The sequence below is a fragment of the Lepisosteus oculatus genome, chromosome 4 (genome assembly GCF_040954835.1).
Source record: "Lepisosteus oculatus isolate fLepOcu1 chromosome 4, fLepOcu1.hap2, whole genome shotgun sequence".
Taxonomy (NCBI): Eukaryota; Metazoa; Chordata; class Actinopteri; order Semionotiformes; family Lepisosteidae; genus Lepisosteus; species Lepisosteus oculatus.
This window is the reverse complement of record NC_090699.1, coordinates 42,564,718-42,590,937: the sequence shown is the minus strand read 5'-3', so window position 1 is coordinate 42,590,937 and position 26,220 is coordinate 42,564,718. Positions and strand designations below refer to the sequence as shown.

Sequence of the window (26,220 nt, the reverse complement as noted above, 5' to 3'; positions counted from 1 at the left end):
TATCAGATGAAGAGAGTGCCTTGTATTTGGAGGTTAATGCTGGTTAAACTGGAACAATTACTCCTGCTCACATGCTGTGGACCACAGGCTGTGGGTTTCTCATGCATTCAGGCAGAAAGGTGGATGGCTCTGAACAGACTCTGAAGCCTATCTCATCTGATTAAAACCATTTCTTTGCTAATGGCAGCTGACATTTTGGAGTCTGTGTTCTTCCACCTGTCAGCACTTTCCCTTATTTTGAAAAACACCACTTACATCAGGTCAAAGGCTATATCTGTATGTGGAATGGTTTATCCAGGTGATTCACTGCGAGTACATCAAATTATAGGGCTATGGTCATGTTCTTCTAAAAAGATAAAAACTACAGTTAACAATTGTTCATTTGGTATCCCGTCAAAAGTCAAAAACCCTGCTGCATCTTCTCCACCTCCATTCATTTGGGGCCATACTGTATGATGTCTTTCCCACAAATTACAACAAGACATGTCTCCATTTGAGTGTGGTGCAACATGTCTGGGGAGGAGAGCATAGATTAAGGAAAATAAAAAACACTGTTACATCGCATCTACTATTTGCAATAAACAAAGCTCAGGCTAACGTTAATAATACAAAAGCAATAAAACAAAAACTCTTCAGGTGGCCATAACACTTGACAGGGAGTTTGAAATATTAAATTTCCTTTGAAATTCAATGTATAAATGTGCGGAATATGAAAGAAGCACATACAACAGTATTGTCATTGAGGTAGAATGTATAAATAAGCACTAGAGTAAAAATGTCCAGCACTCATTGTTAAATGTTTATCCTGCCTTTATCTACATGAACCAATTCAAATAATTATGGGTGCACTTGAGCTTGAGCTCTGCCAATAAAAGAGAGTAAGAATCTGCTGCTTTTTTCCACCTCTTTTAACTTTTGACTTTGAGTAGAGTAACTGTTACAATATTTTATGGACTTAAACCTATATGGAAAAGGTTCCATTCTCAAGGAATGTACTGACTTTAATAGGGAGAGCTCTAGGAGACACGACAGTTCTATTTATTAGGAAAAGATAAAGATCAAAAAGGGATAAAGTCTAGCTTCAAATTAACATCTATGTTACATGAGCTGTAGGTAATCTAAATAGTTGTGTGTACAGATGCAGTGCATTGTTAAAGTAAAGTAAAAAAAACAATTAGTTAAAATTGAACATAATATTAAGCATTGCAAGTCAACAGCACTAAACAGCATTTGGACTATAATGCTGTTACAGAATATGTATCAATGCTTTTTGCTCCATGATTTACCCCACGTACATATGTGGAATATGAAGTCCATAAAGTCATAAGATATGGCTCAAGTTCCCAAAAGATGTTTTTGGTGAAACAGGAAAAATATCATACAGGTACTGTACAAACATATTCGCTCTGATGTAGAGTAGATGAAAATGTTTTTTGCAGACCTACAGATAAGTTTTCTGCATAACCAGATGTATAATTTTGAGCTTTTGTGTGATTAGAAAAAAATAAACCCGTTGGAAATCCCTTTCTTTCTTTAACAACACAAACAAGAAAGACGAAAAACACTGGCTCTGTCATTTTGATGGCAATCTAAGTGTCATCTTCAAGGCACCACCTAGATCAAGATTTAGAACAGTTAATCTTCACTGCAATCACTGATGCAAAAAAGGATGTCTAGTTTGTGACATAAATGCATATTGGCTGCTGGTAATAACTGGATTAATCATATGATGAAATGCAAAATTTCAGGCATGTTTTGTCATCTACACATCAGGTGATGCAATGGTCTATCTAATTTCAGAGGAACAAAAAACCTTCCTCCAAAGCTATATGCCATTAGAAAGTAGAATACCCACCATTACTTTGTGGATCACAATACATGAACAATAATGTACTAAGCTATTCAGGAATAAAGCTTTTCTTTTGCAAATAGATTGTCACAGTTGGGCTGAAGAAAATAGGAGAGATGTCAAGTTCCCAGCTGTTCTATAATGAAAAGGTTATCCCACCTTCTCACAGTTGGTAGTGCATACAGCAAACAAGCAGGTTCCAAAGAAAGGTCACATGAACTCACTGCCTGCCTTATCAAATTTCCATTAATCCAACAGGGGGCCAGAAGAAGTTTTGTTACCTGCAAACCCAGCAGGAAGGTAGATAATAAGCCACTTACTTCAGTATTGCAAAGGACACACTAAAGAGGATGGACTCTAAGTGGAAAATGGCAGGAGTTCACGGAGGAGGCAGCAATTTCTGTGATTTCTTTGCTGAAATGTGCTGACAATACTTTGCATATTTCGTTGTCATTACTACTTAGTATATTGACAACTGCTAGCAGATCCGAAGTTCGAAATCAGAATTCACATTAATTAATGTAATATTAATGGATGTCTGGCTATAGAGGTTGATAGAATTTGAACTGTGTACTTTATTAGCTAAGAAGCCAACACAGTTGAACTATTACTAGGATTCACTACGAATACCAACACTCAGATATTAAGCTTATTAAATGGTTTGAATGTTTAAGTCACTATAAAATTAGCTTAACCCACTTGGCTGAGGGCTAACATCTTCAGCGTAGGATCCCCATATGGAGTGAGGAGTGACCAAGGGTTAGCTGCAAAGGTTGGCGATGGGGTGGGGGTGGGATAAAAAAGACAGATGCAAGGGAGAGAATGGGGATTTAAGTATACCATTAATAATGTTTTTGGTGAGAAGATGACATCTTGATTGATAACAGATTACTTACACCTGAGGCTTGGGTCTTGTCATTCCTCTCAGACTTGTTATAAACATCATTTAACAACTCATCCATGTCAGTACTTGTCATGTACTGTACATGTGCAGTATATAGAAGTATATTGAAATTGACAACCCACTGAACTATACACATTAGTGTGACATAATTTAGTATATTCATTTAGTGGATGTTTTTCCCATTCATCTATACAGTGGTGTGAAAAAGTGTTTGCCCCCTTCCTGATTTCTTATTTTTTTGCATGTTTGTCACACTGAAATGTTTCAGATCATCAAACAAATTGAAATATTAGACAAAGATAACACAAGTAAACACAAAATGCAGTTTTTAAATGAAGGCTTTTATTATTAAGTGGAAAAAAAATCCAAACCTACATGGCCCTGTGTGAAAAAGTGATTGCCCCATAAACCTAATAACTGGTTGGGCCACCCTTAGCAGCAAGAACTGCAATCAAGTGTTTGCGATAACTGGCAATGAGTCTTTTACAGCGCTGTGGAGGAATTTTGGCCCACTCATCTTTGCAGAATTGTTGTAATGCAGCCACATTGGAGGGTTTTCGAGCCTTAACCGCTTTTTTTAAGGTCATGCCACAACATCTCAATCGGATTCAGGTCAGGACATTGACTAGGCCACTCCAAAGTCCAAAGTTTTGTTTTTCTTAAGCCATTCAGAGGTGGACTTGCTGGTGTGTTTTGGATCATTGTCCTGCTGCAGAACCCAAGTGCGCTTCAGCTTGAGGTCATGAACAGATGGCCGGATATTCTCCTTCAGGATTTTTTGGTAGACAGCAGAATTCATGGTTCCATTTACCACAGCAAGTCTTCCAGGTCCTGAAGCAGCAAAACAGCCCCAGACCATCGCACTACCACCACCATATTTTACTGTTGGTATGATGTTCCTTTTCTGAAATGCTGTGTTACTTTTAAGCCAGATGTAATGGGACACACACCTTCAAAAAAGTTTTAGAAGTATTACAGAGTATTTTCCCAAAAATCTTGGGGATCATCAAGATGTTTTCTGGCAAAACTGAGACGAGCCTTTATGTTCTTTTTGTTCAGCAGTGGTTTTCATCTTGGAACTCTGCCATGCAGGCCATTTTTGCCCAGTCGCTTTCTTATGGTGGAGTTATAAACACTGACCTTAACTGAGGCAAGTAAAGCCTGCAGTTCTTTGGATGTTGTTGTGGGTTTTTTTGTGACCTCTTGGATGAGTCGTTGCTGTGCTCTTGGGGTAATTTTGGTCAGCCGGCCACTCCTGGGAAGGTTCACCACTTTTCCATGTTTTTGCCATTTGTGGATAATGGCTCTCACTGTGGTTCGCTGGAGTCCCAAAGCTTTAGAAATGGCTTTATAACCTTTTCCAGACTGATAAATCTCAATTACTCTGTTTCTCATTTGTTCCTGAATTTGTTTGGATCCCAGCATGATGTCTAGCTTTTGAGGATCTTTTGGTCTACTTCACTTTGTCAGGCAGGTCCTATTTAAGTGATTTCTTGATTGAGAACAGGTGTGGCAGTAATCAGGCCTGGGTGTGGCTAAAGAAATTGAACTCAGTTTTCCTAAGATGTGATAAACCACAGTTGATTTATGTTTTAACAGGGGGGGCAATCACTTTTTCACACAGGGCCATGTAGGTTTGAATTTTTTTCCCCTTAATAAAAACCTTCATTTAAAAACTGCATTTTGTGTTTACTTGTAGAAATACATAGAAATAGAAATACATTTATTTTAAGAGACGAAGATTAATTGTAATAAATATTCAATACACCTCAGAGTGCACTTCTGTCATCATACAGTACTTATCAAAGTAATGTTTGCAGACTACTGAGGTCAACATATTTAGATTTCTAACAGGAAACAATTAACAGGCAGATGTTTGCGCACATACAGTACCTTCCCTCTCCTTACCTGATTGCAGATAAAATGGAAGGCCCAATCTGTAATTTAGTTGAAATTCTGTGGGGCTTTTTGCCTAATAGGTACTGAAGTACAGAAGAAATTTGTGCTACGAAAACCTTTAAATACAGATAAACACTATTATTCAATTTGAGTTCAAGTTTATTGTCATTATACTCATATACAGGTACAGTGTATGCTATTTAGCTAGCTCTAAATAACAAGAATACAATTGTATAAGAAAAGAAAGACAGAGACAACAGGCAATGTGCAAAACAACAACAGGTAACAGGTAATGTGCAAAACAACATCAGATATGCAAAATCATACATCAACAGAATGAAATAAAGGATAGAAAATTATGGGGAGTGAGCTTCATGACATGTGAGGTAAAGGTAGATTTCAGTGTGAGAGAGGCTGTTTAATAGTTTGATGGGGGGGGGGTAAAAACTGTCTCTGAGTCTGGTAGTCTGGGCCCTGAATGCTCCGGTACCATTTTCCAGATGGTAGAGGGTCAAACAGTCTGTAGCTGGGGTGCGTGGGGTCTTTGATGATGCTTAGAGCTTTCCTCAAGCACTGTCTGTCATAAATGTCCTGGATGGATGGGAGAGCAACCCCAGTGATGGACTGGGCAGTTTTCACCACCCGCTGTAGGGCTTTGCGGTCAGCAATACTCTAGTTGTCATACCACACTGTGATGCAACCTGTCAGTGTGCTTTCTGTAGTGTATCTGTAAAAGTTAGTGAGGATCTGGGGACATATCTTTGCCTTCTTCAACCATCTTAGGAAGTACAGGTGCTGTTGCGTTTTCTTGATCAGACAGGTGGCGTTGAGAGACCATGTGAGGTCCTTGGTGATATGGACGCCAAGGAATTTGAAGTTACTGACCCTTTCCACTTCAGTCCCATTGATGTGGATAGGGGTATGTCCGTTTTGTAGTTTTCTGAAATCAACTATCAGCTCCTTGGTTTTGCTGATGTTGAGGGTGAGGTTGTTGTCTTCGAACCACGTTGTAAGGAGATTGACCTCATCCCTGTAGGCCCTCTCATCATTGTCTGTGATCAGACCTACAACTGGTGTGTCATCGGCAAAATTGATGATGGAGTGTTTGGCCTTACAGTCATGGGTGTAGAGCAATGGACCAAGCATGCAACCCTGGACTATTATATAGTATTGGCTGTAAAAGTTGCCAAATCATGCCAAAAACACAAAGTTTAGTAAACTGGGAATGTGTAGCCTCAAGTCTAAATCTGTTATTTTTTTTGAGGAGACAACTCAAATCCTACAGCTATCAGCTTAACTTCATTCTTATATCTCTTATTTGTAATAGCTCATATAAGTTTAGCTTATCACTTCCCTATGTGACAGATAGCTGCTATACATAAAGGAACATTTTAACTGAGTGTTTATCTCATCAGTCATATTAGAGGAAGAATTCACCAATGTCAAAGCAAATTAGAAAACATACCCACCAAGGGCATTCAGTTCAGCAAAGAAAAGGCACTGTGTTTTTGTTTTAATGGTAAACATTTAGTCTTGTTTGTAGACATTACATTAATGGCAAAAATGAATATTGTTATATTGATAAATATGTATAAATTTAAAAAGGTTAAACAATCTACTTACTCCATGAGTGGTTATGAATGATATTGTGAAGGACAAGAATGATTCATTAAAAAAATATTCCTTTTAATACTTATCAGTCACAGTGCCAAACATAGGATTGGAGTATGCATGGGTACAGTGTGCTTTGAAGATGGCAGGAAAGATGGCACATCAGAGCTTACATAGCTTTCCCACTTTGGCATTCATAAAATGCTTAAAGTAAGGCCCTAGATTTCCTCCTCAATAGCAGCTAAGAGCAGAATCCATAGATCTGAATGGGAAGACCCAGGATCAATGCATTATGGAAAGCTTGTGCTTTACATTTTAAAAAAGCTTTTTGCATCTGCTAAATTTTCCATTTAATCACCTCTGATGTAAACAAATTTATCGAGAGGAGCAACAGGCTGTACAGTTGTAGCCAGTGACCATACAGTATAAGACAGCAGGCCATGCCCTTAAAATACTCCTTTAAGTTGTGGATATTCGAAATTCAAATGACCTTAATTTACACCAGCAATCCTGAAGAGAAAGTCACAAGACACAATTTAAAATATTTTGTACATGCAGTTTTGTTGGTCCTACTGTATTTTGCTCAAGAGAAATATTATCAATCACATAAAAAATATGATAGATGTTTCTAAAGTAAAACGTAAAAGACAGCAAATTTATTTTACAATTAGAATGGATTGTTTCATTTAAACCAATGCCTTAGATCTCCGGGTTCAGGAGGTGTCAATTCTGTCTTCTCCTGTGACAAACATTTGCAAGTTCAAGTTTAATAAATAATTCTGTGAGTCTGAAACACTTTGTGCTTATACAGTAGTCTATATGTGTTAGAGATGTGCCGTCTCATAGTTAAGAGTAATCCTTGCAGATTTTGAGTATTCCTGAACTGACCATATGACATGATATGAACATTGCGAGTATTGAATAATTATGTAAATTCCACTGTAGAGTCCCAACAACAGCTAACAAAAACACAAACAAACAGTAAATGTTTACCAAAGCAGCTTGTTCTGCTTATATAGACTGTTTATCTGCATGTCTCTTCAGCTGTTGACTTGGTGTCTGGTTGGCTGCTAATGGAATTGTTTCACACACACTACCCCTCTGACTGAGTTCAGGATCAGTGGTGGTTTTTACTTGTGCTTGATGTCATGGTGAAGTTACAGCTTAACAGCTTTAGCCACTGACTCTTTTATTTGCATGTATGTAACAATAAAAGGGACCTGCAAGCCTAGTACTTCAGTGAAGTACTGTAACTAAAGGTTTAAAATCTGCTGCTGTTACATCTATGTTAGAGCTAGTTGGAAACCAAAGTGCTTAATAACTAAAATCCTGGTTCTTATTAGCTCATTTTTGTCAAATTTAGTAATTGTGATTAAAGTTAAGCTATTTAAACCTTCACTTTTGAGGTTTATGAAAGGTAGTGCTGCACAATACTTAAACAGCTATTACTACGTTAGCTGATTCTTGTGGATATAGTTGCAGCTTTTGATAGGTACTGTAGGTTATGGCATTTTACTGGATCATATAGAAAATAAGGGACTAATTTAATTCACAAAGGCACTTCTTGAACATACTGTACAAGAGGAACCTATCAACCTATTAATCTACCAACCTCCTATTGAATTTCTTAAACAAAGGATGTCGCGCCACAGAAAGAATTGTTGCAACTATCTTGCAACAGGCTATTGCATAGCACGTAGAGCTTATATTTTAAAATATGCTTATAAATAACGTATTGCCATCACTGTTAGAAAATATCACTGCTTAGCCTGTTACTATTAATAATAATTGCTTCCTAATGTTAAATATACAAAACTGTGGGAAGGCAGAGAAAATGAATTTTGGCCAGAATAAAAATGAACTTATTTCTACTGTAATCTAGAACATGTGAAGATAACGCCACTATTAAGTATAAACAAAACATGTGAACAAACTAGTTGAAAAGATACTTCTGGGCTTTTTTCTCTAAGTTAAAAGTATTCAGTGACCCAAGGAGAAAATACATAATTATTCCTCAGAGACATAACTACTAAAGGATCAATGGTTTTAACTGTTTTACTTCAAAGGAAAAGTGTGTTATTATTAACTGGTATTATAAATTGGTCATAAGCATTCTTAAGCTATTCAGGTTCCTGCAGAATAATTGCTTAATGTTTTTTGTTCCAATTAAAGATAAAAAATGTCCTTATACACTGTGAAAAAAATCCTTTAAATTTGTGTTCGCAAAGTTTATTCTTCTATTAGTTTTTGATTTTTTAAACAAAAATAACTTGTGATCGCTTTAGTTTTCCTGTTCTCATTTTTATAGAACCTAAGCACAGAGTTCTCACAGTGAAAAAAGTTTCTTCCTACATTGGAGCTGTTAATTGTCTATAGTTTTTATTTCACATTGTGTAATAGGAACACTGGTCATATCACTTCTGATACAATCTGTCCTTGTGGTTAAAATCATTCTGGACATGTTTTACAGAGTTCCTCAACTCCAATGTTAACAGTTTACTAAATCTCATGTGCTCTGTGCAGTATTATGTCTTCTTAGCCCTATAATTATATGGATCCTCAGATATTTGACAGCTGAATTCTGTCTCTGTTTTCATTTTCTTCTTATAGGGAATGCTATCCAGGCCTTTGGGAATGGTACTGATTTGAGTGTATGGCAACCTATGCCACCTGTACAGACGACAACTTCTACAACAACACCGTTCCAAGGTTCCAAAGGCAGGTCCACCACCACTCTGAACTCATCAGCTCATGTCAATGAGATCAACACTGTCGATGAGTCTCTGTATCCCTTTTGTGCAAATTTGCAGGTAAGAGGTGATGTGACAACTAAACAACCCATCTTCTAAGGTAGGAAGTGAATGCTACTTCCAAAGCTCCTTAACTTTTAGCTCCAGGGTTTTCTTCATTAGCAGGTTATTACTAATAGGCACACTCTTGTTTCATCTTTTGCAGCAGGATTTCATTATAATCTAAATATGTTGATTTCATACATACATGACAAACCAAAACTGTAGTTCAGGTGGGTAGCTGCGTCAGCATGCGTAGGCTGCAAAGGAACAAGTAATAGGTTTATTCCATGCTGAAAAAAAGAAGAAAGAGAACACAACGTTTCGGCCGTGGAGCCTTCTTCAGGTGTGAGAGAGACAGGGCAGTAGGCAAAGGTAAAGTAGCGGGAGAACAAAGGTTGGGAGGGAGGAGGAGTGAGAGGCGGGAGCAGGGGACAGAAAGAGAGACCAATCAAGAGGTGTGAAGTCAGAATGGGTGCAGAGAGGTGTGAAATGAAACTTCCAATGAATGGAGAAAATTTAAAAGAACAGTAATCTGTCGTTAAGGGAAGGGAGAATGTGTGATCCTAGCTGCAGAATAATTTTAGTTTCGGTGGTATTTCTGATGTATGAGTTCGGAAAACCGTCTTTGAGAACACAGACGGAGAGATTAGAGTGGTCGTGGCCGTCAGAGGTGAAATGAGAAACAATGGGTTTGGAGAGATCTTTAATCTTCACAGCCCTGACGTGTTCTCTGAAGCTGTCTCCAAGTCTCCTTCCTGTTTCTCCAATGTAGATGGCTGGGCATTTACTGCAAGAGATACAATTAATAAGGAACAAGTTATAGGTTTATTCCATGCTGAAAAAAAGAAGAAAGAGAACACAACGTTTCGGCCGTGGAGCCTTCTTCAGGTGTTTAATAAGGTTGCTGGAGGTACAAGATGCTGTCTGGGTGATCCGGAATTGTCCTGAGGGGCCTTGAATGAGTGTGGTGGTGGCTGTGTACTTGCAGGTGATACAGCGAGCTCTGTTGCAAGGGAAAGTGCCTGGTGTGGATGGTTGTTGAGGGCGGTCAAGGGAGCTGTGAACAAGGAGGTTACGCAGATTAGGTGGTCGGCGATATGAGATGATGGGGTGGTCAGAAAAGAGGGCCCCAATGGAGGGATCATCCTGTAGGATGGAAAAGTTGTGGTTAATGGTCCTGGGGATAGGAATTGTGTTAGGGTGGTAAGGAAGCACCAAGGGAATGCGGTTGTTACGGCGGGAGTTCCTGATCGGGTTGATGGTCCGGGGGGTGTTTTTGGCTCGGGCAAGGGCCCTGTCAATCACACTGCTGGAATATCCTCTGTTGATAAAAAATGAGTACATTTCGAGGGCTTGGTTCTCGAAGTCGATGTCGTCGCTGCATAGTCGTCGTAACCTAAGGAACATTCTGGTGCCCATGGCAACTCCACTGACCTGTTGGTAAAAAAGATTATTGAAAGAGAATGCGTTCAGTGTGAGGACCAATTTACCATGGACATCACATCTCTGTACACCGTCATTCCGAGCCAAAAACACCCCCGAGCCAAAAACACCCCCCGGACCATCAACCCGATCAGGAACTCCTGCTGTAACAACCGCATTCCTTTGGTGCTTCCTTACCACCCTTACACACTTCCTATCCCCAGGACCATTAACCACAACTTTTCCATCCTACAGGATGATCCCTCCATTGGGGCCCTCTTTTCTGATCGCCCTATCATCTCATATCGCCGACCACCTAATCTGCGTAACCTCCTTGTTCACAGCTCCCTTGACCGCCCTCAACAACCATCCACACCAGGCACTTTCCCTTGCAACAGAGCTCGCTGTATCACCTGCAAGTACACAGCCACCACCACACTCATTCAAGGCCCCTCAGGACAATTCCGGATCACCCAGACAGCATCTTGTACCTCCAGCAACCTTATTAAACACCTGAAGAAGGCTCCACGGCTGAAACGTTGTGTTCTCTTTCTTCTTTTTTTCAGCATGGAATAAACCTATTACTTGTTCCTTATTAATTGTATCTCTTGCAGTAAATGCCCAGCCATCTACATTGGAGAAACAGGAAGGAGACTTGGAGACCGCTTCAGAGAACACGTCAGGGCTGTGAAGATTAAAGATCTCTCCAAGCCCATTGTTTCTCATTTCACCTCTGACGGCCACGACCACTCTAATCTCTCCGTCTGTGTTCTAAAAGACGGTTTTCCGAACTCATACATCAGAAAGACCACCGAAACTAAAATTATTCTGCAGTTAGGATCACACATACTCCCTTCCTTTAACGACAGATTACTGTTCTTTTAAATTTTCTCCATTCATTGGAAGTTTCATTTCACACCTCTCTGCACCCATTCTGACTTCACACCTCTTGATTGGCCTCTCTTTCTGTCCCCTGCTCCCGCCTCTCACTCCTCCTCCCTCCCAACCTTTGTTCTTCCGCTACTTTACCTTTGCCTACAGCCCTGTCTCTCTCACACCTGAAGAAGGCTCCACGGCCGAAACCAAAACTGTGACTCTGTATTTATGACAGGACTATAAACACAGTCCTTCATGGGTAGTCATGTCCAATTTCAGCAAACACCTCTCTCTTTTGGGTTAAAAGGCTTAAGGCTGCTTAAGAGTATATATAATTCTGCTGCATGCTGTAGCCTATGTACCTGGACCCCAGATTCACACAGCACCTTCCTGCACTAAACCATTTTTGCCAGAATACAGGCAATTTTCTGCTAGGAGTTTTTATATTCTCCCTAGCTGTACTCCCCCAATAAACTCCAAAGCAACCTCCACAAGTTATAGGCATCCTTCACTATGATCCATGCCACAGAACCAATGCTTTCTGTCCACTACAGTCAAATTCCATTTTCAAACATCTGTCTTCTTGGGGACATCATAGCACATAAGCCACCAGCCGAGATGAGCACCAAATCCATTATACCAAAAGGATATCCCTAGCTACTGGGAGTCCTGAACACTCATGTGAGGAATGATAGCACAATAATAATCTCATCTTATACTATCTGTGTTTGATCTGTGGGGTGTTCATGGTTATTGGCCTCTAGCTGTGTCATTATTGGGGAGTATATTGCACTCACTGTTTCATGGTCATCAAAGTCTCAGATATCCTCAGTCTCTGGATATCTGACAGCTGTCATCCTCCAACTTCCTGGGTTCAGCCTCCTTTCCTAAGCAGACAAAACCACAACAGGAGCAAAAGATGGCAATCTAAATGTTAAAATGTACTATAACAGCAGGGGCTGAACATATTCCAAAACAAGTTCCAGTTGTTTTAACACACAAATCTCTTACTGGATCACTCCACAGGTTATATAAAATAATGCGTTAGTACCTTTCACAGAAACTTTTTCCTTTCCTTTCCTGCACACTTTCCTTAGAAACCCTTCCTGCCATCGGACACCATTGGACAAGACTCGAGCTTCCCAAATCTAAGTGGTGTTGTCCCAGCCAACTGTACTGCATGCATTCACTACTATACTGTGAAGAATTGTGCATTGTAATCTTTAATAAAACCCTGGAGACATGACAAAAATAATTTACAAAAAGATTCTAGCCATTAAAACTGGAAAGAACATCAGACAGCAGAGGGGAGGAGTGGTTAGGGCTCTGGATTCATAACTAGAAGGTTATGGATTCAAATCCCTGGGTGGAACACTGTGGTCATACCCTTGAGCAAGGTACTTCATTAAAATAGCCAGCCATATAATTGACTGCAAATACAAGACACTGTGTAAAAGCATCAGTCAAATAATATCAGACACAGATGTCACGTTTCAAGAAATAGGTGAGAGAAACTGATAGCAAGCAGCTAGACTGCTTTTGATTTTAAAGCAAACTAGTTTTGTCCCAATTGTTTCTCATTACTATTAATTATCTATTAAATACAATATACATTACAATACTCACAAATTCTGATTTTGGCGACTGGCATTTAAAAACTATGAACCAAACATCAAAGATAGATACTATTGCACAACAACAAGAAGATTCCATGATATAGTTTAGAAGTTAATATAATTCTTGGACTGCTATATTGATGTTTAATTGATATTATAAATGTTATTAAAATAACATTTTAAGTTGAAGGCCCTCTTAGATAAAGCTTTTTAAAACCAACAGTATATTAATAAAAGGCATAATAAAGTAATTCCTGTATAACCTTTTTTTCTTTCATATTTGTCCTATGAATGTTAGAAACAATTTATTTAAAGTGAAAGGATGCCTTTGAGTAATATGCTTTGGTCAGAGCCATACCCACTCATTGCGTTTTTGTAACCTTATATCAGTACCATCTATTTCTACCATTCCTCCTGATGTGAGGGTTAAACTAAAACCAAATGGGAGTCACAGAGTACCATCTATAATAAAGCACATTTTTGAATAAGATGGGAAACTTGTCCTTTACATCCAATTCAGTCTCTTTCTAAATGATTTCTCTTTCAGAAATGATTGCTCCTTCTTTAATCCCATTTATTGTATGCTTCAAATGTAGTAACAACAGGAAGTATATAATTTCCTTAAAAGTCTCTGCCTCATTTGCATAAAATCTCAAAGCAGATAGTAACATACCTTACAACAGTAGGTGTGCCTTTGTTTTAATAGTGTAGGATAATGAATATATAGCACAAATACAGACATTCAAAGATATTAACGCCAGCCCTGAAACATACTGATAATGCAGATAAAGGACCTCTCTTACAATAAACAAGCAAGAAAAGGGGTCTGGTACAAGACTGAACTAGTCAAAAGAAATAGAAGTCCCTTCATACTGTAGCCTGCATCTAGAACTTGAAAGCATAAATTAGAGAGGAATTTTAAAGTACTCATTAATATGATTGTGAAGTGTCTTCCAACAGTATGAATTTAGTTCTAATTCTTACAGACCCTATTAACCTCTGCTGACCTCTCCCACTGTAGGTACATTTACAGCAGGTATTTTGGAGAAGAGCTGCTAAATCTACACAGAATGAATTGTTTGAGTTTCCAAAGAACTGAATTTTTTTTAAAATGTAACAGCTTGCAACAAAAAAAACCTTCTGAAAGGATAGTTTTTAATTTATTGCCTGTGCTCAATAGTGTTCGCGAAGAAGTCTTTGTTGAATATAAAAAGGGCTTTACAATGATTGATGGGTATAAAATGTCACTGCAATGTTTTATTTGGAGTCTCTTGAGGTACAAACTTGGGGTATTAAATATACTGCCAAGCTGCCATGTCTGAACTAATTGGCAGTCATATTAACATTAATAGTGACACCATTTAGTCCTACTACACTGAGACCGAAAGGTTTCTACAGTCCCACTGTGCAGAAGACAAGAACTGAACTGACATAAAAGCCACCAGTAGACCAGTGTGCTCACATACAGATTAGCAGAGGACCAAGGCTGCTACTGGAATTTGTCAATTGAACCTTCTCTTTCCTGTTGAAGGGAAATGCCAAAGTTCAACAGCTAAACTAGTTTAATACTTTTATGACAGAGATACAGGTCAGGAATGAATTTTCTTCAGTGTTATGAACAGTGTAACAGTTTCTTTCAAAACAACAAAAACTTAAATAAGAATATGATGTCAGATAGCCCAAGGATTGTAACGTACTTTTAGGTTCACATATTTCAAAGATATTTTTGTTCCTTTTTGAAAATAAAATGCAATAATCATGCTTTGAACCAAAATGACTGGAACTCCTACTTTCCTGTGCTTAGTAAAAGGAAGTCTGAGAACAATACTACTATTGATACTGCGGGCAATATTTCTTTATTGTATCAAGAGCTGGAATCCAAAACAAAGTGGCTTTTGTTGTAGCCCATTAGATAATCGATTCATAGTGAACCACAGAATGGAACCATTAAGAGTAAGCAAAATATACGTTTGACAGCCAGCATTTTCAAACCTCTCTCCATAGGAATAAATTAGACTGTTCAAGACTGTTTCTCAACAGTAATCTATTACTGGAAAACTTCTTGCACTTGTTGTCTCTGAGTACAATAAATACTCCCTGAACCACTGAAAAAATACAGACTTAGGTGTCATATCCACACCTATTTTAGCATATGTGTCTTCAGAAAGATGTGTCTGACATTTGTTTTTTTTATATTAGGTATTCACATCTCTTTTGAAAATTGCAACGTGTTTTTCCCCACTCACCGAAGACCTAAAAACATGCCAAGCTGTAGCTTTGAAATTTTTTTTTCAAGTTTTCTTTTCCTGTAACTGCATCTTACATGAACCAGCTCTGGGCACATTTGCAGCAAGCTATGTTTTCTCCTTTAATTAAGTCGGTGGATTTACAGGAAATAAAAACATTTTATACAGACATCAGCAACAGCCTTGCTGACTACAGCACTGCTTAATGTGCTCTAACCTAAGGTGCTCTGATGGAATTAACTTTTTTCACTTTGAGGCTTTCCCGGTAGAAAAAAAAAGTTATTGAAAACACAACAGCATAAAAGACAAATTCAGAGTAAGAAACAGTTGTTACAGTATCCACTAAGATGCTAACAAAACATGGTATTTTTGGCAAATAGTTTATGGTAGACACCTCTATCTTTTTGGGGGGGATTAATTTATAGGATTTTAAATACATTATGCCACTGTTCATAATCAGTTATGGGGTATACTGTATGAACAAAGGCTTTAAAAATAATGTGTGCCAGATTGAGGCCTGCTGAAAGAAAATGAGATAGTGCTGCAGCTGTATTGTTTCATTCACAATGCTGTTAGCCTACACCTTTTTTTTACTACTGTATCTACTGGAGAATAAGTACAGTATGTAAAAAATCATTTAAATTCATTGTTGGTGTTACCTGCCTGATTCACCAGGAATTTCTGTGTATCTACACACATGTACCTGTTTCATTTTAATCTGTTTCTTCTGGCTTCAGAAAAAAAAATGTTCTTCACTAAGTTCTATGAAAACTCTGGTGACAGTAGCTAGCAATCAGCATGTTAGCTCACAAATCTGAATGTTAAAGATCTCCAGAACAATCCTTGCAACTGACTCATGAATGTATTTGCAATATTTGTATAGGAAAATGTGATTTATTGCAAGAAATATGTAACTGAAAAAAATAGGATGGGTTTTGAGAGTGAGATAATATATTTATGCAATGCCATTAGCATGAATGTAAGACAGCTTCCATTTATATACTTAAATAAAACTGGAATACTTTGGTATTCAACTTTAAACATTTATCTCCCTTCAGCTTTACCTCACAGCTCTTGTAGTGATACTGAGATATATCTGCTCCTTTTGGAACAGATGAAATATTAACTAAACGTGAAGGCAAGGGGGAGTCATAACTATGTACTGTATGTGGCAACTGTATCCTTTGTTTAATTGACCCTTTTTATGTTTAATGTCTGCAGGCTCAGAAATTGAAATCAAATGCTACAGTAGATGCACATCAGTGTGTAAGTATCTAGGACATTTTCTTCATCTCTAAAGAATACTGCTCAGTTGAGCAGATGTTTGATAAAGCAGTGTTTCTTCTAGAATTTTTATGTACTAAACTGAATATCCTTGCACATACACATAAAATAAGCATTTTCTGTTTTCATTTATCATGGCAGACAGTTTACACTGTCACAAACATAGCAACCCCAGGGAGCTCTTCCTTTATCATTGTAAAGAGCTCCATCTGCAGACCTTTGCCACTGATTTAAAGGGTTAAATTATAGGCAACTACAGCTTTTTCCCAAACACAATTTACTTCAATGGAGCATTCTCTGTATATAAAACTCTTCTTAGTGAAAATGATTTTAATAGACAAAGGCTCCAGACATGTATCCTTATAATAATATTGAAAAAAATATTTCAGCACTGAAATAAATCATCAACAAGGAACTTCAACACAAGAACTGATTTTTGCTTTACACAGAGCTTAAAATAAAATAAACTGCATGACAAGAGCTCAGCGGCCTCTGTTATAGTAGTATAAATAAGGCCTTTACTGTGTTTTGAAGACACAAGTGTAATTGCCCCTCTCTTTCTCCATGCAATGCTGTGTACAGTATGTGCTAACATCAGCTAGTGTAAAGGGAAGTGCAAGCATACGATTTTCCATTCAGTTTGTGGTACTTTGGTTTGTTTGTTCCTTATCTTTTGCCATTTAAAGCTCTTTAAATGTCATGCAACATAATAAATCAGCATAATTCTATTGAGTGACATTTAGTATTTTGCTTTTAAGCCAGAAGTGTCATAAAACAGGTGAACCCATTTAAAAATATTTTCTGATTACACACAGTCAAGGTTTGTTCTATTTTTGAATGTTTTTTTTTTCCTTTTAAAAGCTTTACATGGGACTTTGTGTAACTTCTTGAAAAGCTTATATACTGTAGATACTGTAGACATAAGGGGTGTCTGGATACAGTATATGTGTTACGTACTCAATACACAGAACATTTTGTCTGCAATATTAATGCAGTCAAATATCATCACCAATTAAATGAGAAATTAGTTGAATGACATCAAATAGAAGTATTCCAAATCTGATAAAAATGATAATATAGATAACACAATGTTTTCCTCGGAGAACAGCTCTCTGTGCTTTTTCAGTCTAGGAGCAATTTATTCCAAAAGCAATCCTTTTATTGGGAATAGTATTGTTCTAGAAGCCATGAGGTTTTGAATTTTGCGGCTTTTAAGAGCAAAGGACATAATGCAAACAACACTGCATGACTCTTTGATATTTTTCAAGTACTAAGTAATAAATGATTGTAATTCCTTGATCAGAAAAGGATCAAGAATGTCCCTAACTAAGTTTAAATTTTGTTTCTCACTTTTCACAGGATCTGCAGATTAATGACCCAAATCCTTCAAACTCCATGTCCAAGATCTCCTCTAGGGCCACTACATCTTCCCATCTGAGTGGCCTGATGCTGATTTTGGTCACAATGGTCCATTCAACCATTATGGCTTTTAACTTAGCAGAAATATTGTAGCCACAGTAAATAAGAGAAAAGGACAGACTTGTACAAATACTAAAAAAAAAATGTTCCCGGTCTTGTATTTTTTTTTAATTCTGGTTCTAGAGGCTAGGTTGAATCTCTGTTCTGAGATAATTTTGTTGTAACTGGATTTTGTTTTTCAAAAAAAAAATGGAAGCTGCTTTTGGTGTTTTGGGGGCTGTATGAATACTCAGTGCAGTGCTACATTCCAAACCAAAATGGCTTGTGGGCATGTGGAGTCTTTCAGTGAAAACAACTTAGAAAAAGGTAAGGCTTTAAGATAAGGTGAGGGGCAGGAGGCGAAGGGCAGGGATTTGATTGGTGTACAGTAACTTGGTTTTAAGACCTGTGAGGAGCATTTTCATTGTTGAAAATCTTGTTTGTGGTGTACATGTGTGCAACATCTGTCTTTTCCAACCTGACAAGGGATGACAATAATGCCAGGGTGGCTGGCTGGACTTGAGAGCCACGCAGTGAACAGATGGGTCGGCAGAGAGGACTTCTCAAGACTTCACCCTTTTTAATGGATGGATTGCTACAGATATTTAAATGAGAAAAACCAAACCTTTTACCTGTAGTAATGTCCTCCTTATTTAATTGTTTATGTAGATGGTTTTACAATACTGAAGAGTTAGTTCTGTCCCAGACATGAATTTCGTCTTGGTTCCGTCCTCCATTTTGTTACCTTCACATGAAGAATTAACCCTTCAGTTCAAAACCGTTCACACAGTCTTTATTACATCTTCTTTCAGTTTGACAAACCCCCTTATTACTGCAAATCCTGGGAAAAAATATGAGAAATCTACAGTAACTGCAAATTCTTAAACAGCTTGTTAAAACTGAGGGCATCTCAGACTTACAAATTTACAGGATTTGGATTTTATTTCTGTCATATAATAATTAATATATCCAGTAATCTTACCCCAAACCAGATCACAGTCCATTTAAAATGTCTGTAATGATCACACATTCAATATATTAATTTGCTCGCTGTTAAAATGGTATGCATATTGTTATAGCACCAAAAAGGGACAGAAGTAAAAAAAGGGCATTAGGAATCGTTATCTACAGATTTTTCACTACAGTTAAGAATGCTGCCAGATTCTGCTTGCATACTACAGCAAGGACTCTTCTGTAACAGTTTCAGAGCCCATCCAATTCTGTATCTGATTCAATCAGATATGGATTAATATAATGACCACTTTATATTAAGTGTTAGTCTCATTGCACATAATCACAAAAACAGCCAGTTTGCAATTCAACTGCTACACAGTATATACAGTAACTTCATATTGCATTCACATACATATTGTATAAAAAACAGTGTCATTTGCGTAATGTTGTCCGTGATCTGCAATAAAAAGACCATGTCAAAGTCAGTAAGAGAGATGAACCTGATCTAAGCATAAAATATATTTCTTCTATAAGTTTTTGTAATTTGTAAAAGTGCTGCTAAATTACTGCCTTCGCACCATAGTGAACACATAGTATTCATGTCTACTGAGTTTAGAGAGTTGCAATTAATTACAAGATAAATAACCCTCAATCCCACATTAATTAGTTATATCCATTAATATGATTTACTGTGAATATCTGCATACAAAAATAAACATACTTCAGCAACACACATATGTTACCGTTGTTTATATTGTGGTGCATTATTTTATGTGGCTTTCGCATATATTACACCACGTTTCAGGATAAAAATGTATTGGTCACATCTATATACAGAATATATAATATTCTTATGTAACTAACCAGAGAAGATGAAATATGTATGACAAAGCCACAAATGAGGACAGAATTTGGAAAATGTGTATTAAAAACAACATTTTCTTAAAGAAATGTGTTAATATGCTTTGTAGTTTCTCTTGGGGTTTAGGCTTTCAAAAAAAAGTGATACGTATAATGCAGAAAGCTTTTAGCAAATGTATTTTTTTATATTATTGTTACATCTGTCCTATATTAATAGGACTAGTATGTTAAAACACTCATTTCTGCTGCCGCCCAACTATAAGCTTGATTATGGTGAAATACCTTTTTATTTTTCTAATTGTGTTTTTCCTTTTACCTGGATGGAATTTTAATATTTTGTATTAGACTACTTTCTCCAAAGCAAACATGCAGCACAAAATATGAGCAAAATCTCAATATATTAACATTTTGTGTATCTGACAGTTATCATTTGGGGTTTATTCTGTTAGGAAATATTTGCATGCCAGTTTGTTACTGGCTAATGGGCACATGGCCAAGCAAATTGTAGCCTTTGTGTTATAGACAGGAACAGAAGCAGTCTTTTCCAAACTTGGAACCTGAGTGTCTACATTGAACAACTCCTCTTATAGGTTAAATAAGAGGATCTAAGACACCAGAAAATGCTGCAGAGGTTGGGTTTGGGTACAGTAATTATAATCCCAGAATGCAATGTAATGAAACGTTCATTATTTGTAATCATACAATCCACATTATTTTGGTTGTAAAAAAGAACATTTATACTTATGAAAAGAAATTTAAAGATCCTTCAGCTATATGCCACATTACTACTTAGCTTGTGAAAATGTACGACCTATTCTACAAAAATGATCATTAAAAATGTTGACCCAATCTTTGATACTGTCTTGTTTTTCTTGAAAGTACCCTTAAACTTTTAAGTCTTTTTTGATACCCCATAAAATGTCAGCCTTTAATACAGTAAAGATGTGCTCATGACAAAAGACATGTAACTTCATGTCTGATGTGGTTCTGACAAAGATGTGTAACTTCTTTAAGTTCATCTAGAGCACTTAGAATTACTAGTGGACGAGCAAATACAAAATATTCCCAAAATACCAGAAACAATTGTTAGCTTAGAAATATGAAAGACTAATAGGTATAGAATGCTAGAGGTAAAAAAAAATGAGACTGCACTCTAATCACCTTTAAAACACTAAGTAGCATAAAAGCATCTCTTTCAGCTAACTATTTGAATATAGTGAATTCTTCTCAATATTTTATCATGTGTACAGTCTGGATAAAATACTACATATAAATGGATATGTGACCATTTTATCTATTTACAATTACCTAATAAAATACATCTTATAAATTATGTGACTAAAAGGTGAAGAGCATATTAGGGTGTGGCAGTGAAGTGTGACTCAGATGCACACAAAACAGATCTTCTGGTACAACAGTTCTCGTAGGCTAGTTAGACATATCAGTGCAATAAAAGTGATCTAGATCTTCCCTAGCCTCACACCTTAGATGGGTTTTCAGTAGTCCAGTTAGATCCTAATGAATGTGATAGAAGGACAAAATATTTAGAGAGCTTTAGCTTTGGCTGTCTGGCAGAGGCTGCCTGAACCCTCTCACTCTATTGTGAGGACTGAGCTGGGGAGCTGCTGCAGGGGTGTAGATGGGGCTGCAGGAGAGATACAAGAAGGGAATTCCTGGGTACGAGTCTTATATTCATAAGCGAACCTTCCTCCTGAATTTCTGAACTGAATTTCTGTTATATACTCCATGTTGTGTGTCCATTGACATTTTCTGTTATATTGGTGATTTAAAAAACACAGACAGTTGATATGACGATAAATTATTTTCAGGGTATGTAGAATTAAAGACAGATTTTGGGTTACAAGCGTTGCTCTACAAACCAACACCTGTAACTGAATAAACAGATCTCATTATGAGACCAAGTGGGAATAGTTGACTACAAAACTGCCTCTGTAGATTTCACAAATGAGCAAGACGCCCCTTATGAATTTAAACAGCCTCATCCTACATACCCAGGAGACAGATAAAATCTCTTGCTTGCTCATTTTTATTGTTCTGCAAATCTAATACAGATATATCCTACGCGTAATTAAAATATATATTTGCTCGTTAAACAAAATAGCAAATAAATTAGGGGGAAAAATCACACTCAGCATCTTCATAAAGATACGTTGGATACAGATGTGCCTTCACATGACTACCAAGGGGTTTAGCAGCCTGAAAAATATTAGCATGGATAGGTGACCTTGTTGACAGGAGTCATTTAGTTCATGAGTAAAGTTAGTTTGTGGTTTGTATATTTTCTTTAATTGCTGTAGCTCTGTAAGAAATCTCTGGCAATTTTCGCAAGCCAGTTAAATCTCAGCTCAGTTTGTCAAACATAATATTCCTAAATGCTACTCACTAAATGAGTAATGAGCTATATTCTAAAACAATTAAAAACTATTTTGTCCTTTTGAGTAAGAGTAGAGTAGACCAGACTCACAGAAGCCTGAATTACATTTTGAAACCTCATTTCCATGGTCAAATAAAGGCTCTTGTGTAGGGAAGTATGTTTCACTTGTTTCCCATACTAAATGTCATTAGCTCACTGAATGCCAAATTCTCAGTGAACATTAATGTTGACAAAACAAAGGTTATGTTTTTCATGGATATTTTATGCACCTGATTCATTTACTATCCAGAAAAGTCATTGCTCTATTAATCAGCAAAACGACGTGTCTTCAGGAACAAGAAAATACCCTCCATGAGCCAAAGAAGCCTGAACTACCCTGCAGTTTACTCTTTCAGCTCTGTATTCAAAGCCTGTATCATGTTGACTGGAAGATTTGGTATTTCACAAGCAGAAGAGACCCAAAAGCTCACTTAATTCCACATCGAGACACTTGCATGACATTTTTCTGGCTTTTGAAGTCCAGGAAAAAACTGCAGCAGTACATTTTGTTTATTCCTTATAAAGTAGAGCTTTCCGATACTGGTATTTGAATTTCTGTGGCTACTGGCTTTCAAACTGAATGAATTTCAGTTACTTAATTAAACCCTAACTAATAACTTTATAAATTAAACATGTTCAGGTATTTCCAGTCATAAAAAAGTTATTAAGTTGCAGTACGTACTGTATACATTCTTAACTGATCATTCTAGAACTGGAAAGAATTCAAAAAGGTCTAGTCTATTTTGTATATATTTTTTTAATTGATTGTTCACCAAGCCAAGAAGACAGTAGAATCTGTTAATCACCTTTGGAGCTGGGCTCATCAGTAACTGATCTCAAAACCTTGTGTCTGCTGATTTATATTCGCAGAACATACATTTACAGAACCCAGTAACTCATAATAAAGTATGGTTTAATTAGATCTTTAAAAACACTACAAACATGGGGAGGCCATTCAACCCATTTACTTTCTTTGGTTACTAATAGATAATCAATTCAATGGTCTCACCCGGCCATTGTCTGAAAAAAGACAAGGTATCAACTTAACTAGCTTGTTCCAGAAACTCACTACCTTTTGTATTAAAAAGTGCCTCTTGCTCGTTTTAAAATGCTTTTCCCTGTAGTTTCTATCTTTGTCCTGTTTTGTTTCACTGCTGATCTGAAGGAGCTTAATATGTCAATACCTTTGAGGATTTTCAATTCCTCAATCAGGCCAGCTCATAGTCTTTTTATTCAAAACTAAAAATAATCAATTTTTTAAGGCTGCCAGTGTAAGGCATTTACAGTATTTAATAGTGTGAATTTACCTGGCTTCTATTAAGATTCCAGTGCCGCATTTTTTTGTAATGTGACCAATATTACATGCAGAACTCTAAATGCTTTCTCTAGTCTGAGGACAAAAGTGTATTAAGCACAATCAAAACTAAGAATAGCAGACATTTCTTTACACAAGGGGTTATGGAAATATGGAGCAAGCTACATACAGAGCCATGCTGTATAAGCTGATACTCTGATTTATTTAAAGAAATTGATCAATAAGATCCTTGGATTAGTTAGCTATTGAAAAAAAAAAACAAATGAGCAAGATGGGCTGAACGATCTCACTGGTAAAAATTCATATGTCCTTAACTCTAACAATAAGATCCACCATTTCTAAATCCATGTCAATTATATCCTCAAAACCTCAAACTCCATCCCTATTCTAAATGCTTGGCATTTATGTCTGGCTGTGCAGGCAGGGTATACAGTATCTTTCAGATATGTCTGGATTTGTTTTTTTGTACCTTGTGCTGTGCCACGCAACATATTGGTGACAAGGTTCTGTGACTTGCTTTAATTCACACATTTATATGATTCTGTTCATCAGTATTTCTGACACTCTTTAACATATTTTAAAGAATCCTTTTCAGTACTGAATGTCTCCTGAGCAGTAATGTTGTGTAGTCATGCATTCTGCTTGAAGTATTCTTTGCTCAGTAATAAACAAAAAGTATTAGTAGATAGTATCAATAATCACCAGAAACCATTCTGAAATGTGCCCTGGGCCCTCAGGACACTCCCCTACTTCAAAGCCTCCATCCATACCTATCATGTCCTGAGCATGGGCAGAAATTTGATTATTTTTCTATGTCATTTTATTTTCCAATGCTTTCCCCCCAAAAAAAAATGATTGCAAAAAAAGCACACATCAGAATTCTATTTAAGTACTCTTTTACACTCAAATTGTGAAAATCAGGGACATCAATAATGAATGACACTGCTGAGTAGCTACTGTATACTTAAGGCGCCAATGTACTCCTCCAATTCACTGCTATTTTCAATTGGGTTTCCAAAGCTATAACCTAGTCTTGGATATTTAACTTGAAATGAGGACCTTATTAAAAGGTGGAACACAAAGTTCAAGTACAGGAAGTCAGGTACATTTGTCCCATGTTAACTATTTAACCTTCCTTCCTCATTTAAAAATGCATGAATGCATGAAAAATGTAATAGCATATAGAGTAGGTTTAAACTAGCTAAAATGAATAAAAAATGTGAGTCAGTCAAGTTTCATGCAAGTGAAATAACCTCTGAAAACAAACAGTAATCTGACACTAGACTGCATCTGGTAATTCAATTATGTATCACTATGCTATTTTTCTTCAGCCTGCCCTAAGGGTTCCTTATAGTCCAGTAATACACAGTAAAAAATGCTTTTTCAGATAACTTCTAGTAAAATCCACTGGAGTATAAGTATCTTTGCAATAGAATTTGAAACCAATAATAACCAGTAATTTGTTTTCATCTTGCACTAATGGTGATATTAACAAGACTGGTATGATGTGTACACTTGGATCATGTATTTAATTTTTTTATGTATATTAGTTTGGCATTGTAAAGTAACCAAATGTAGACCAGAAAATGTGTAAACAGACACATCCAATGGGATTTTAGAATAGATAATTAACTGCTAGTGGTTAGTTAACAAAGCCAAAACTGGACAAAAATGGAAAATCTCTGATAACTGGATTTTCAGCTATAAAAGTTTTTATTCAGGCTATTACCCGAAGCACTATTCTGGAAAACAAAACAAATATCCATGCATCCTAAGAAGAGAGTCCAAAGAATTGCCAACAAATTAAGCTCAATTTAAAACACCACTTCTTGTGCTATGCATATTTCAATGCCTGTCAGCAATTTGCTAAGAAGAACAACAAAAATCTCTTTTCAGGTTTACTCTGATAAATCCAGACTCATCTAATCAAATATTATCTGAACATCGAATTGACTACATCATCTTGACTCTAGTTCTGCTAAGCATTATACTTAATGAACAAAACGGTGGCATTGTAGATAGTGCTACTGACACAGCTTTCAGGCCTGGGTTCGATAGCAGACAGGAGTGTAATGTAGTCAGATCTCGTGCCCTGTGTCTGCTGAGGCAGGCATCAATGTGTCACAACCCTATGTAAGATATAATGAATGGGTGGATTATTCTAGAAAAAGGCATTGCATTTTACCAGTGGTCCATAGAATCTATTAAATAGTTTCCCCATTTCTGGTCCTGAAGACCAGACTTGTCTTCTGTTTTGAATGTTTCTCCATGAGCTAATCACATCCTTTAATAAATGCCATACTGTAGCTTTCTTTCTTTACACAGTTAACAGTTAGATGCTAGGCTGTAGTTTCAGAACTCACTGCTCTGCAAGTTTTTTTGTTTTGATTACCCAGTGTCTAGATTTTAAACAAATGGTGCACTGCAGAAAGATTCTAAGATTACTTATTATTAGTGTGCAAAACAGTGCTCTTTCCAAATATGACTATGTATCTATTACATTTGCCCCACTGCAAAGAGTCCGGCTGTGTTGTAGCTATTGTTATGTCTACTCCACTGTGAAGTGGTGGATTGTGAGCAGCTGTAGTGGCCGTGCGCCACACCTAGGCTCCTTACTGATCAATGAGGGGGCAGATTATAGTGAAGCATCTGATGGAGTGAGAAGTCACGTAGCAGCAGGTGTTCCAGGATATTTAAAA

The 26,220-nt window shown here is 37.0% G+C and overlaps 1 protein-coding gene across 1 annotated transcript in view; it reads left to right on the top strand.

Moving 5' to 3' along the window:
* LOC102690596 (GDNF family receptor alpha-1) overlaps positions 1-20,628 on the top strand; it is an 87,797-nt gene extending 67,169 nt beyond the window's left edge. Inside the window, exons 7-9 of the mRNA XM_015347899.2 lie at positions 8,874-9,073; positions 16,437-16,481; positions 17,859-20,628. Coding sequence (XP_015203385.1) covers positions 8,874-9,073; positions 16,437-16,481; positions 17,859-18,011 — 398 coding nt within the window. The 3' untranslated portion in view covers positions 18,012-20,628. The remainder of the gene's footprint in view (positions 1-8,873; positions 9,074-16,436; positions 16,482-17,858) is intronic.
* The last annotated feature ends 5,592 nt before the right edge of the window (positions 20,629-26,220 follow it).